The 16,165-nt window shown below is 32.8% G+C and overlaps 1 protein-coding gene across 1 annotated transcript; it reads left to right on the plus strand.

Annotated features, from left to right (window-relative positions):
- The first annotated feature begins 283 nt into the window (after positions 1–283).
- On the plus strand, positions 284–13,641 carry LOC111002228. The gene is made up of 10 exons (XM_045633815.1): positions 284–580; positions 1,814–1,873; positions 3,173–3,238; positions 5,847–5,966; positions 8,440–8,508; positions 9,367–9,507; positions 10,707–10,822; positions 11,390–11,571; positions 12,974–13,157; positions 13,491–13,641. Exons 1-10 carry the CDS (start codon positions 563–565, stop codon positions 13,624–13,626), a joined length of 1,092 nt encoding a protein of 363 aa, XP_045489771.1. The 5' UTR covers positions 284–562; the 3' UTR covers positions 13,627–13,641.
- Positions 13,642–16,165: the final 2,524 nt, after the last annotated feature.

A 16,165-nucleotide genomic window follows, 5' to 3' on the forward strand; every position in this document is an offset into this window, starting at 1 on the left:
GAAATATGAATATAATTATCTTTATTCGATAATTATATTCATATTTCATAATTTTATTACTATATAATTCGTAATTAAATAAAATTTCCAAATAACACGATTTATAAAAAAAAATACCGAGCTAAGCTCGGTCATCCAGGTCCTATATTATCTAAATTCAGTACCGTGAACCGTCGATCGGAACCCCTTTGTGGCCTCCTCCGGCTTTTTCCAACTGACTCTGTCCATGGCTTTTTTTCTCCATTCCTGTTCCCGCTTCTGTTTCTATCCACCTTTTTTAGGGCGCCCTCTTCTTCTTCTTTCCCTTGGTTCTTACCATACCTTTAAAGTCCACTTTTCATCTGTGTATCTTGCTATATGCCATGCCCATTGCCACTTTTGTCTTGCAAATTGTAAGGCATGAAAAAAAGCAAAGTTGGAGGAAAGACTCAAATATTTGAGCGATTTATTATTTTCCTCAATTAATTTTTATCGTCTTACATCAAAATAATTGTTATAGTCCCATAAATTGTGAACCAATTAATGAAATCGCAAGTTAGCGCTCGACTGTATACTGATTGACATGTTTTTAATTTTATTGGTAAGTATTAAGATTTTGAAAACTTAAAAAGATTTGTCAATTTCTGAACAATTTAATTCGATAAACTGATTTTATTTGACTGTTCTAAAAAAGTTTTAGTTGAGGGAAATTTGAAATGATATAATAACGATAGTATTGCAAAACAGAGTGGGAATGCGGCCTATAAGGTACACTGCTGCAACCAAACTTTTTTTCTGTAGTAAATAGATTTTTGTAACAAATATTTATAAATACAGTGTCACTTTACACATACTTTGTATGTATGTACTTTGCGTCGCTGTAAAAGGGAAGAAAGCATAACTTAAAAAAGACGCACGCGTTAGAAGTTATACTTCTATGGCGTATGGAAGAAAAATAACTAAAATGCAGTAGTGATTAACAATAATTATTAAAATTAATCAAAAACATTTTTATTTAAATAAATAAATTATCAGTAAATACTATTCACCGTCGTACCTATATGAAATTGATTTAAAAACACCAAAATAATATTTATTTATTCACACTGTTTAATTGGACTGTTACGAAAAAATACTAGAATATACAACTTGAACATGGTTATCGATTTTCATGCCACCTAGACCTAACTTTACGATGACAAATTTAGGTGTTCGTGTGCGCATCGTAATAATTCACTCTCATCATTTTTCTCCATCGCGATCGCGCCAAAAGAATTAGAATTTCAATAATTGATTAAAATGTATCTAGATAATACAAAAGGCTTAAATAATTGTTACAAAAACATAGGATCAACTGATATTAATACAGTATATATTTTTTACTTTTATATAATATATAGATATTTTATGGATTATCTATACAATATCTTAATGTGTTAATAATTCTAGGAATAAAAATAAATACATTTTTGTTGGACTTTTATTAGATAGAAGTACACAAGATATAATGTAAAGAGACTGAGAAAAGCACAGATAAACAATATTTTAAAGGGTCATTCTGCGATCCTACCTTCACAAGTCATTTTCCTTTGCGAACTAGCGAACTGTGAAATCGACTCCCTGTGGGGTCTTCCATGAGAGATACGATCTCCAACTGTTCAAAATTCGAGCGTACTCCTTCCTAAAAGGCCGGCAACGTACCTTCTAAAAATGGGTAATTATGGGCGATGACTGCCCTTTTTGGGCATGCCGTAGGCACGTTTGCCTTTTTAATTATTTTTAATATAATACCCCTAATATATTAAAAAAAATTACAACAGATACTATTTAACAGCTTTTCCTGGCTACAACTGATGGCGATCCAGGACTTAGCTTCGATTTCAATTACCCAGACGTAAGTACCTAATTGACAACAGCAAGAGTCGAGATTCCTGAATGTCAAAATTATAACACAATTATTCGAAATGCCTCGAGCTAAGACCAACTATTTACGAAAGTCGGTTATGTATCGTATACCTATAGATTACGACATAATCAACAAATCGATATATTTAATGTGACAAAATTCAAATTCTTAAAAAAATATTTAAAAAACTCAGGTATCTTTTACTTATAATGGCTTTGTTTGTTCCTTCATTAAATATATATTTCAATCTACCAATCAATCCATCTTACAACTGTGATTTGTAAAACTGTGCTTTATGTTTCTGTTTCAATGTGAATTCCGTTTAGTCTTTTGTGTGTAATGTAATTATTTGAATATTGTTTGGTGATTAGCTGTAGGAATACTTAAATAAAATAAAATAAAATAAGAAATAAAATCCTGTCATTTGTGAGGCTTAGGTGTCAGACTTAGCGCTATGTATTACTTATGTATAAGTAATTAGCTACACATAGATATTATATTATACAAGAAAAACGCAGATATAAGAAAAATTCTAAAATCATTTATTCATGTAGGGAACATAATGTATTATAACCGTCAAAAAAGAAATATAGATACATTGAATGCTTCTAATTTTACATTTACTATGGCAATAAACTCTCCGCCACTCTTTTTAATAGCATTTTTTTTTCATCAAACAAACAGATTACATAAATAAAATATATTTAATAGAAAACATAAGTCAATTGAAATTATGATTCGTATGATCATACGTATAATTTGTTATTTGTTATTACAATCCTCAACCCACAAAGTAAAAATGTGTGCGTTTACTAGTGTACATACGTAAGAAGTGAAATCACTTAATGACCTTATTTTTCGAAAAATGATCTACTATAATAATATGCAGCTTTCCAGAAATTGGTTAAATGAAGTTAAATTAGATAAAGTTTAACAAAAGTTTAGGCTTTTATTATCATAGACATGAATACAAATAGTACAAATATTTAAATTTACTTTTTTTAATTATGAATACATATTACAGAATTTTATTAATTGTATTAAGAATAATTTCCATCAATAAAAAGATGGCGCTTAACCGATACATGTGAAGGTATTTTTTTTCCAACGCCGATAAAAAAGTTTCACTTCAACAAAAAGATATTAAAAAACACAGCCTCAAACAAACCTGTCAAATGAAGAAAGAAAAATACAATGATCGAAAGAAAACCTGGATAAAACTTATCATAAATCAAAATATCTATACTCTTAGTAATCCCACCTAATTATATAAATTTATTATTACAGGTAAGGGAGGATATATTCGACCAACCGGTCAATATGATGTCCGCCAAGAAGACACCCCATGAAAAGGTTAGTTTCTTCTATTATATCTCAAATATTAATACTTATATCATAAGCCTATAATCTTAATATATATAAATCTCGTGTCACAATGCTTGTCCTCAATGGACTCCTAAACCACTTAACCGATTATAATAAAATTCGCACTCCATGTGCAGTTCGATCCAACTTGAGAGATAGGATAGTTTAAATCTCAAAATATAGTCGCAATTTTATTTTATTGCTAATATTTGTTTACTATTTGATACAATTCTAACAGATGGCGCTGTGTTAAAAGTACCAAAGTTTCACATAAGTTCTCCTACTGTTTTACCTTGAATAGCTTACTACTATGTAATATAACAAAAACCTTAGCCACAGCAACGCTTGGCTGAGTCTGCTAGTATAATATAAAAAAAACATGTTATTAAGACGCGTCCCCGTTCGGGAGAAACTTCCTTCAACTTTCCATCCTATTCAAATCAAAATCATTTATTCATATAGTTAACACAATTGGCGTATGAACGTGTACATTTACAATACAATATTAAATGTTTGTAATTTTACATTTACTGCTCGTTCAATCAAGGTCGTACGAACAAGAAGAACTGGAATTAACTGTCCGCCATTTAAATCTCAAAGTTTTTTATTATACACAACGTTTCTAAGGAGCTGCAACCATTAGGCGTTGTCCTAATTGGGAGCGATCGTACGCTGGCGCGATGCGGTCTCGTCGTGCGATGAGTTCAAACATACAGATTTCATGAGAGTGTCCTATTTGAACCTCGCAAGTAATCGTGCGAGCACATGAAATGCTTAATAACGATCGTACGATGCGTTTGATCGTGCGATCATGTAATCAAAGCAACAGATCTCTTTTGAGTGTGCTAATTTGTCCTGTATTCCATTGCAGATGTAGTCAAATGTTTCTTTTGCCATGGACAAATAATCGTAAAAGTCTTCTTCGTTATTTCGTACATCAAAATAAAGGTTGAAAAATTCACCGCGGAGATTACTGGATCTATATAGTATTTTATGTTGTCTACGTTTCCTTTTTTCAATGTCATTTGCAATTTTTAAAGCAATATTGCCATCGAACGACGGCATCACTCGATGGACATTGCGCGATCTGTTAGGACACCTGTTAGGTCATCGCACGATCACTTTGATCGTGAGATGAAAAACGCATCGCGCCATCGTACGATTCTCCCAATTAGCACGCCGCCTTACACCATGTTCCACATGACATTTTGAGTAATATCAAAAATAATTTATTCATGTAGGAAAAATCACATTACATACATTTACTAAAAAAAAAGTATAATTTAATTAATAATAGTTATATTCCAACTACATCACCTAATACATAAAAATATATCTAATAACTAACCTTAAAATTTAATTATTAAAAAATATTATTAAAAGGAGTCCCTTTAGGCAAGGTTCCGATGATACTAGCAGCGTTCCCCCTTTGAATAGCTAGACTAATTCTTTGTGCGAGGTAGCTGCCAGCTCTTCGATCCCCTGTGATGTCGACTAACCTTTTTGATAATTCCCTAAAAAGCTTTAATGCGCTAGGACCCCACGGACCAAGGGTCTCGACACCGAATGGGACAAAATCATATTCAGAGCCTAGACCCCTGTATTTGCAGACTTTAGCTTTTTTGAGTAATATTATATTTTTTACCGTCATTATCCAATGCCAAATATCATTTATTCTAATGTGTGTCAATTTCTCTATGTGTACCGAACACGCTTATATGACGTATTTAATTAAATTAAAAAAATTAAGTTAAAAAATGTAACATTAGTAAATTTAAAAATACTCTACTGGTATTGAACAATTCTTAATTTCAAGTGAGTAATGAAATAATGTTTTATTCAATTTTTGGCTTAAAATTTAATAACAAGACAAGCTTAGTAAACAAAATAAATAAATAGTTCTATTAATGCCAATATAACGAAAATCAGTATTAAAACAAAATCCTATGGGCCCTATTTGCTGCAATTTGGTGTAATTTTATTTCATTTACATCTGGGTAAAAAAGTAAATAAAACCTTTTTGTTATGGCAAAACGAGCAGGCACTTAAATTATGTTGCGTGTTGTTCCCATGAGAATGTAAGTGCGTACTCCTATTTCACCATGCTTCTAATTAAGGGCGAATTTTATTTTATTTTATTTCTATTATTAATTAAATATGAATTACTTAAAGATGTCATGTAAAACATGCTGTAATGGTTGCAGCTCCTTACAAACCTTTTTTTTATCAAAAATTTGGCGACTAAAAAGAATGGCAGAGAGTTTATTACCAGTTCTTTTCGTCCACTTTCGATTTGAGAACAGGCAATAAATGTAGAATTATAAGCATTTAATATGTATTTCTTTATTGACGTGCATAAGTGTGCCTAAATCAATAACTGATTTTGCAATTTGAAAAAACTGATTTTCATTTGCCGCTGTGCACCACACCTGCAACACCTGGAGGTTTGCAGGTGCGTTGCCGGTAGCCGGTTATTTTAGAAGCCTGCAAACCTTTTGTTTGGTCGATGCCAATGTTTCGACATCACCGCTTCGTTTCATACTGTCGCTATTATTTATTACAACTGAACTTAATAAATAATACATGGTCATTTCAGGTTGAATCTGACGGTTCCACCACAGCAGACCCTTGGGCACCATACGACTTCTCGAAGTTTGACGAATATTTGGCGAAGACTGGAGAAGGTGACAGCAACAGAGTCAAAAGACGAGCTAAGGTAATCTACACATACTAACCCGGCAACGTTTGCTTATATAAAGAGTACGAATGTAATAAAAGAAAGAGGTATCTTCATGAGAATCATAAAGAAATAAGAATAGAGTTGAAACTAGTGGAGTAAAACGATGCTCAGAACTACAAAATATACACCAGCATTTCATAAAAGCATTTGCGTTTGAATACAAATATTCTGACACTTATATATCTGAAGAATATGAACGCGGTTAAAGTTCTGAATTTCAAGGTTATTATAGATAATTGCTTAAAAAAGAACAGAAATACTTTGTTCTGATACTGTAATACTACGATCCGTGATATCAAACTTCGTATAGATACATGGTTCAAGAATTCTTGATACAGTACAAATTCTTAAAAGGCCGGCAACGCACTCGCGAGCCCTCTGTCATTGAGAGTGTTCATGGGCGGCGGTATCACTTAACATCAGGTGAGCCAACTGCCCGTTTGCCCCCTGTTCTTAAAAAAAAAAGTTTTACTAACGTTATTCGGGAATGCACGACAATAAAAAATTGACGACGCATATGCAAATAGACCTAAAACCTTTATTTAACCGTTTCTTAATAACAATTTTTGTGATCAAACGGTAATTTGTGAGTGAAACGAAATTTTCTAAAACTACATTTTTACCAGAATTAAATAATTCATCAAAGTTATAATTAAAAATAATGATAATGTGTGAGTAAATGGAAGGCATCGTTGTATAGCAAGAGACTAAAACAATCTGTAATACAATTTACGCGGGCTTTATTGAAATCAGCAAAAAGAAGAAAATTTGGATCCACTTGAATGCCATCAATGAAATGCTAACAATTTTCAGAACACCCGAAGATTTAACACACTCAGCGGGCCAACACTCCGCGAGCGACCCAACCATTACGTATACCCCGAGCCAGTTAAAGACAGAATCCTAGAATTCACAACATCAACGAAAAAGCCTGGCATCCTCCCGGAAACAATGAATCCGGGTGTCATATTCCGCGTGCGAATGTCTGACGCAATCCTGCGAATCAAGCAGAGAATGTACGAAGATCCGGAACGACATATTGAAGCTGATATTATATACACGAATCTAATTAAAAAGGTTGTCATGGATGAGATAACGAAATTCCACAATCTATTGCTGATGTACAAAACAGATAAAAGTATTAAGGAGCATCTGGGCGAGTGTGGGGGCAGGATCTACAAGTTCATTAGCTACATGACCATAAAGGTTCACATTTACTGCTTGTTCGATGCTCTGTGGATTGATGGCAATCCTTATGTCATCGGCGATGAATACTCTGTGACGCCTGTGGAAGTACCGCCGGTGCTGCAGTGTGACGCGTCGGAATGCAACTCTATTGTTTTTGTCGACTCTGTGACGGAGCCAAAGGATGTTGAGGAATAAATGTCGGATATTATAAATATATATATTTGTTGTTTTATTTTTCCGTATCCTTAAATACCTGTATTCATGTTGATTAGTGATTAGGAGAAAACAAGTGACGCGCGACTGGTTAGTGCATGTGATTAGTTGACGTGGTAACGTGATTAGAAGCGTGTCCTATTTATTTTGTGAGTGAATTGCGGGTATCCACTATCCTACCCTCTCTCTAGTAGCGGGCAAAACATGTCATTTTCTAGTTTAGCGTCGGATTTACTTAACAGCCACTAAACAAGAATTGGACTATACTTGCACTAATCAAAGTGAATACAGGCCTGAATTCAAAACTTTGAGAGGGTAGTTAATAAATTATGACGGCTGTATGCATATCAGTGTGTATGCTTACCACTCAATTTGTTAGTTTGGTTATTATTACTCTTCATTAAAGGAGCTTTGCTACTAATTTAATTAGCGTTTAAAAAAGCTCAAAGTAAGTACCAAATAACCGAATGTAACTAAACAAATCTTTTTTTATTTATTTTATTTTATTTATTTAAGTATTCCTACAGCTAATCATTAAACAATATCCAAACAATTATATTACACACAAGAGCCAAAACGGAATACACATATAAACAGAAACATAAAGCACAGTTTTACAAAGCACAGTTGCAAGATTGATCGATTGGTAGATCAAAATATATATATAGATAAAAACATGAAAGAACAAACAAAGCCATTATTGGTAAAAGTTACCTGAGTTTTTTAAATATTTAAAAAAAATTTAGTCACATTAAATATATCGATTTGCTGGTAATTTATGTTGTAATCTGTAGGTATACGATACATAACCGAGTTTCGTAAATAGTTGGTCTCAGATAGAGGAATTTCGAATAATTGGATTTGCCTTGTATTGGGTGATGAAGGTGTCTTAAAAAGTAAAAGCGATAATAAGTCAGGGCAGTCAATTAAACCATTGCAAATAGTTTACGTCTACATTCAAGGGATTCAATACCAAAGTACTTGCAGGAATCCAACTAGCTACTAAACTTTTGGAAATCCTTAAATCATTATAATTGTTTTATTTAAGCGACGACGTGGTCACAGCAGAAGAAGGAACAGAGTGAGAAGCACTCCAGCTATCACAGAAGATCATGATGTAAGTATTGCTCTGACAGCACAAAAACAAGAAAACAACACAATATACACGTTGATTTGACTAGTTTAACTAATTACTAAGAAGGTCAACGCCCTCATCGCTTTTGATTTTTTTTTATAGAACAAACGGGCAGGAGGCTCACCTGATGTTAAGTGATACCGCCACCCGTGGACACTCAATGCCGGAGGGATTTTATAAAAGGAGCTTTTTTTGGACCTCAAAATTAAGACAAACACATGATAATAAAGTAACATAACATTTTTGAGTGTCCCGCAGGCTCGTTTGCCCTCCTATTATATATAAAAAAAACATAAAAAGACTATATTATATAACTATACCATTTTTCCCTAAAACATTTTTCAATATAGGCAAGTAAGTAATCAGGCAAAGGCTAAGTCAAAATAACTTTATTCAGATAGGTTAACAAGTACATTGAACGTCAGTAGAGAAGTTAAATTAATTCTAAATTTATATATATACTAGCAGACTCGGCCAAGCGTTGCTGTGGCTAAGGTTTTTGTTATATTACATGGTAGTAAACTATTCAAGGGAATCGCTACAACTTATGTGAAAGGTTGGTACATTTAGCACAGCGCCATCTGTTAGAATTGTATCAAATAATAAACAAATAATTTGCAATAAAATAAAATTGCGACTATAATTAAAGATCTAAGCTATCGTATCTTTTAAGTTGGATCGAACTGCACATGCTGTGCGAATTTTATTATAATCGGTTAAGTGGTTTAGGAGTCCATTGAGGACAAACATTGTGACACGAGATTTTTATATATTAAGATTTATAAAACCTATGAAAAAAATATATTCAAATTTAATTAATAATATTGACTATTTTGACAGATGATTAATGGTACCACCACAGATATACCAATAGCCCGTCGTGCTAGTAATGACTGGGACTCGCAGCAGCTGAAGAAGAAAAAGAAGAAGAGGAAGCAGCACCCGAAACCAAACTACGACACTTATGAACCACCAGCTAAGGTACATTGTTTCTGTTAGCATTTAATAAAAAAACAAATTTATTTATTATTAATAATTTTATAGCCTTTTAATAGCTAGACTAATTCTTTGTGCGAGGAAGCTGCCAGCTCTTCGTTCTCCTGTGATGTCGACTAACCTTTTTGATAATTCCCTAAAAAGCCTTAACGCGCTAGGACCCCACGGACCAAGGGTCTCGACACCGAATGGGACAAAATCAAAAATTTATATACCTATATCCACAATGTATACGTGCTAATGATAATATCAATATACAAAAAGTACTAGTAACTGCTAAACAACTACTAAATACAACAATTCTTCTCACTCGCTCTCTCCCTTTTCTTCTACAAAAACGCTGCATATAATCGTGACGTTCCGTAAAAATACCCTGATTCGCCTAAAGAAGTGAAACTTAGACTCGGCCAAGCGTTGCTGTGGCTAAGGTTTTTGTTATATTACATAGTAGTAAACTATTCAAGGGAAACGGTAGGAGAACTTATGTGAAATGTTGGTACTTTTAATACAGCGCCATCTATTAATTAGAATTGGATCAAAGAATAAACAAATAATTTGCAATAAAATAAAATTGCGACTATAATTAAGATCTAAGCTATCCTATCTCTTAAGTTGAACCAGACTGTTTACGGTGTGCCAATTTAATTTAAAATCGGTTTAGTAGTTTAGAAGTCCATCGCTGACAAATATCGTGACAGGAGATTTATTTATATATATGTTAATATATATATTTCTTGTGTGCGTGTGTATGTGACTGAACTCCTCCTAAACGACTGGACCGATTTAGACGAAATTTTTTGTGTGTGTTCAAGGGGATCTGGGAATGGTTTAGATTCACAATTTTGTCCGCTGGACAATGTTTTTTAAATTAATTTTCAATTCATTAGTTGTTGTTGATTTTGGAATGTTTTACATTGGATCCGACAGACGGCGCTACCATCGCAGTGTCAAATTTTAAATAATATTCGAATTTTAATTTTAGTCTGTCCCGAAATTTAAAAAAAGTTTTGTTATCATTGTGTTATATCGTGTGTGACCATGTGCTGGATCGTTAGATATTGTCATAACATTTGAATAATAATTTTCATCAAAATGGCTTATTAAAAATTGAAATTTTGAAATTAAAGACGTGTAGACAGGACAACGTCTGTCGGATCCGCTAGTATATATATAAAATGTTTCAGGAATATGAGTCAACTTTCATTGAGATGCCAAAAGATCTGTACCAGGCCCACCTGAGACCCGGTGTCATCTTCCGAATTCACATGTCTGAAGCCATTCTTAAGATGCAATATAGAAAGTATGTATAAATGTTTCAACATCCGAACTTATCCGTGGGACTTCTTCCATGCAAATCCATCGAGAGTTGTATACTGCGATATTGAAGGCTACTTAATTGTGAGGTACTTGCATGGATCTAGTTAAGGCTGCCTTATTATCTTCTCACGTCATTATAAGAAGAAGAAACTTCTTAAAGCCTCAAACACCTATATTGAAATTAATGAATCGTGTCTCCCTCTACCATCGATCTCCCTTTCTCTTTTTCAATCTTCTCTCTCTCTCCCACCTCTCGCTCCATGGCACTGTGCGTGATGTGACGCCTCTCTATCTCACTCTCTCTTATATTCAATAAATACTTCATATATTAAATAAATACGTTATTATTACACGCGCTGTCAAAAGATTGCACCAATATTTCCATAAAGACAACAAAAAAAATGTATTTAAATGTCATATCAGGTATTGATAACTATGTGACCTGATTAATATGGTAATAAAATAGTAATTATGATCCATTATGAACGAAGAAGAGGGATCGGAACTCGCTAGAGCATTGCCGGAAAAGGTACAAGATATTTTTTTTCAGTTACGGCGAAGACAAGGACGAATCGGTGATAGAAGCTGATGTAGAATACCTTAGACTTACGCGCAAAGTGATCAATGATGAGATCACCAAGTTCGAAGACCTCAAGTGGCTTATCGGATGGTTCAACAATCGTTCAGAACTGATACAGGAACATATGTGTAATACTAGATATTATGCTGTGGGTGCGTAATTTTTTCCAATTTTTTTTTGTTTTTTTTTTTAAACATAGCGGGAGAAAGGGCAGCCGGGACACCTAAACACTTTTGGGGGAGAAGTACCTATGCTTTTTTTTCTAAACAGTTGGTGCCCGCATCTTCGATCTCAGATCCTCATCGAGAGTTGATTCCACAGTTCGCAGTTGCAAAACAAAATATATTGTGTAGCGTGGAAGACTTCCAGTTTTCCTTTCGATCATTAAATATTGACGACTCTATCGGTGATAACAATAACATTCTCCTTTCAAAGCAAAAATATAAAAATACTTTTTTTTTAATCGTAACGCCTCAAAAATATGAAAGAAATAATGCTGGTAGGAATGTGTATCTGTGTCTGTGTGAAGCCTGTATTAGAATCGGCTTGATTTATTAAACTAATAAATGATAGTGTTATAAAGATATCTTTATTGAAACAGATGCCATTGAATTTATTGTAATTGAATTTGTCTCGCATTGAAAGAAGGTCGTTGTATAGCAGGTAACTCATTAAATTATCAATGTTTTGTGTAGATATGAAATGTAGGAGTAATTGTGAAATGTCGGGTATTTTTAGTTCTTGTTGAAGGCGTTTTAAAGATATACCACTGAGTATATCGACTTAGGGTCCTTCAAGAAAAGAGCGTTCCAATTCTTAAAAGGCCGGCTACGCACTTGCGAGCCCTCTAGCGTTGACAGTGTCCATGGGCGGCGGTATCACTTAACTGTTCTATATAAAAAAATAGGAACAATATCCAGAAATAGACATGACCAAAAAAATCTGAATTCTTGATTTTTCTATAACATTGGTATTTAATGTTGAAAGAACTGTATTTCTAAATACAAAAAAAAATATTTTATTTACACGAGAAAGTTAATATTAATATAATACGAGCGAGATACACGTCGCCATTAGCCGTCTTAGTTTTAGTCACTCTAACATGCTTCTTTACTGCCTGTTTGAATTTGTCAAACACTCCAATATTGCAAATTTTAGATAGTAATTGATTAAATAATTGCACACCCTCATACCTAATAGATTTCTTCAAATAATTTGTACGCGGCTTCGGCAAGATAAGCAAACTCGCTCGACGAGTATTGCATGTAGTTGTGTATTTGATTTTTTTTAATTATAAGCTACTATGGAGAGAGTTATCTAATTTTTTAATTAAGATACAGTTGCTATAAACATATCGTTGTTTAATCGCCATAATCTTGGTAGATTTTATTAGTCTGTGTTACAAAAATTGTATCTAAATAATGTGTTTATTTTTTTATTTTGTCGTGTTTGTAAGTTAGAAATTATGTTTTTGCATGCTGTATTATATTTCAATTAGATATATGAAATGTGGCTTGACTAATTATAAATTATATGACGTACGTATTTCTAAAGGTATACCGCCAACTATGTTCACACACTCAGAGGAATATATGAAAAGGCTTTGTCTGTTTGACAATGTGTATATCGACCATATTCCATACGTGATCGGTGAAGATGGATCCCTGCTCGCCAGTGTCGCCCCGCCCGTTCTGCATTGTGACGCCGCGACCTGCACATCTGTGCCTTTTATTGACAGGTATACTTCACAAGACAGGAGACATATGATCTTAAAGCTTTAGACTACCCAGACCTAAATCTGAGAGTATCACCTCGACGTCCATTTTTTCCGTCACTATGTGGATGTCATGGAACCATATGCACATAACTCATAAGTAATGAAATTGTCTGAAATAATATACTTATAATTGTGTATTACGCTTAAAGTGAATTCTGGGAACTTTTTTATTAATTTTTTAATTTTTAAAAAATTCACTCAGAGAATCAAGAAGAGTTCGATTTAAAAGATAATATGAAGGAGCACCTTGCGTCCTTCACAATTGCTAAATATATACCCTTTTAATTTTTCTAGTATAATGTTCGACGAGCGATATCCAAGAAGTAATGTCCGCACTGTTACACGCTGTCAAGCCAGCTGTCGTGCCCACTGCAGGAACGATCCGGATTGTCTGAAACGCTGCTCCGACCGCTGCATGCGTGCTGAATAAAAATTCGCTAATTTACTTCATTCTTTAATTGTCTCCTTGTAACACTTACAAGTTGTACACTTACTAGTTACGAACAAATAGTTGAAATGAAAAAAAATGAAAAATATTTTATTTCTTTAACAAAAACGGTACAAAAAAAAAAACATTTTATGGTTGCGACCTTCTATTAAGTGTAATAGTTGAATTCGAAACGTCCTTATGTCCACAATAATAGGTTTCAGTTAACCTTATCTATGGTCAGAAAATCAAGACGTTATGTAAACTATTGTACACATATATAAACTGGCTGACCCGCTCATGTTTTTTCTAGGAAATATTTTTTAAATTCAGGTAAGGTGTGAAGGTAAAAAATACAGTGAACACTTAAACGTCAAAAAAGAGTTATAAATTTTACCGTGAAAGGGCAAGAACGGAAGAGAAGAAATGGCAATAAACTCCGCGACTGTTATTCGCCAAGTTTTTTTTTTACACAACGTTTGGAAGGAGCAACTAGTTATGGAACATAAATATGAGACATCTTAAGTAATTAATATAAAAAAATGTTGTGTGGTTTTATGAAACCACGGTAAAAGTGAGAATTAATGCTGTGTCTTAGAGAGTACGACATAGATAATACTTAACAATTATTTAGATTATTTACACATATTAAAATAGCGTGGAGCACTGGCACAAATTAATAATAGTTTATATACTACACGGTCGGCTGCGAACTATAGGCGCCGCCATATTGGCCTTGGCTGCTATGACGAGCGCCTTTCACTTTATCCCTACTCCGCGGCCGATCGTCACGCGATATGCGCCACACATACCAAAAAGTTTGAGACGATGTAATAAAAATTTCACTTTAAAGTCATAACTCATAAGTGTACATTGTGTTACATATAATTTTTTTTTTAAATTAATAAATGATTTTTGACTTCGAAGTAGCCATGGGGAGAAATTGGGCTATTCCAAAAATTAATCTGGAATGGTTAAAACTACTTGTATGGCAATCAAGGTTTATATTGACATTCTATTAGCGCGATGGAGAAAAATGATAAGAGTGAATTTTTACGATGCGCGCGCACACCGACACCTGAATTCTACATCGTAAAGTTAATTCTAGGTGGTATGAAAATCGATAACTATGTCCAAATTGTATATTCTAGTATTTTTATATTTAGAACATGTGTTTCGAAACAGTACAATAAAACAGTGTGAATAAATAAATATTATTTTGGTGTTTTTCAATCAATTTCATATACGACAGTATAGTATTTACTAATAATTTATTTATTATAAATAAAATCATTTTGATTAATTTTAATATTTATCGTTAATCACTACTGCATTTTAGTTATTTTTTTCCATACGCCAAAAAAGTATAACTTCTAACGCGTGTACATAAGTACACACACTCTTTTTTATAATTATTTATAAAAAAAAACAAAGAGTTTTGAAAAGTCGACTAAATGTTCTGCTTTTGGAAAACTGTATTAGTTAAATATTAATTTGATAACGTAATATTATATTTTAATAATATGATGATGTGGTGAAATAATGTAAGAATTGACTATAATATTATGACTATAATAAAAAACTGTACTATGACTCATAATTTAATTATAACTTCTATTCTATCTTTTATGACATCTTTGCACGTCATCATGCGAGGCAGAATATATAACTTTAGATGGTATCACAATAACATATTTATACCATATTGTTGGAAGTCATTTATTTATTTATTATAAAAATAACCTTTCGTCAGAAGTGTACCAAATAATTTAAATTATTTATTTATGCATAATCGGTAAGTAGAATTTAAAACACATTACGAAAAAAAGATTTATTTATCACCTATTTTTTATGAATATACATTTAACTTAAAACAAAACTAGTGAAAACTTATAATCTAAACCTTTTTATAACAATTATAAATAATGTAATTCTTGTGAATACAATGAAAGACATAAAAAATTGTTTTTAGAAAATAACCGATGAGTGCATTAATCTTGCAGCCGGATCTTAGACCATTACCATACCATACCATAATAAATAATCAAGTCAATCTTTTATTTCTAATATAGTAATATGACAATGTTTAGAACATTTATTTTAGCAATAAAGAATTATAGCAAACAGATTGCAAGCAACGTTATCTTCATCAACATTTCAGCTGTTATCAACAATTATTCTGATAATATAACGTATCAAAATTATATTTATGTTAGAATAGAATCGAGGCTATAAAGTAAAAAAATGATACGAGACAGTTTGAATCTTGAGGCTCTACCTAGTGACAAATAATTATAGAAGCTTCGTTAGACTCCAGACACAACTGCTATAGTATCCACGATTTACTTTTTTAACTTAATATTAAATAGCCGTAATTTTTTATAGAGAAAATATTATACAATTTAGCGTTTTTATTACATATTTTATAATATATTTTGAGGACAAAAGTAGTTTTCTGATCTGTGTTAGATGTGCAATATTAAGTCAAACATCAAATTGACACCGACGTAAGACGTTTGATTTGAATAGTCAATTGTCATTT

Source organism: Pieris rapae, chromosome 24 (assembly GCF_905147795.1).
Source record: "Pieris rapae chromosome 24, ilPieRapa1.1, whole genome shotgun sequence".
NCBI lineage: Eukaryota > Metazoa > Arthropoda > Insecta > Lepidoptera > Pieridae > Pieris > Pieris rapae.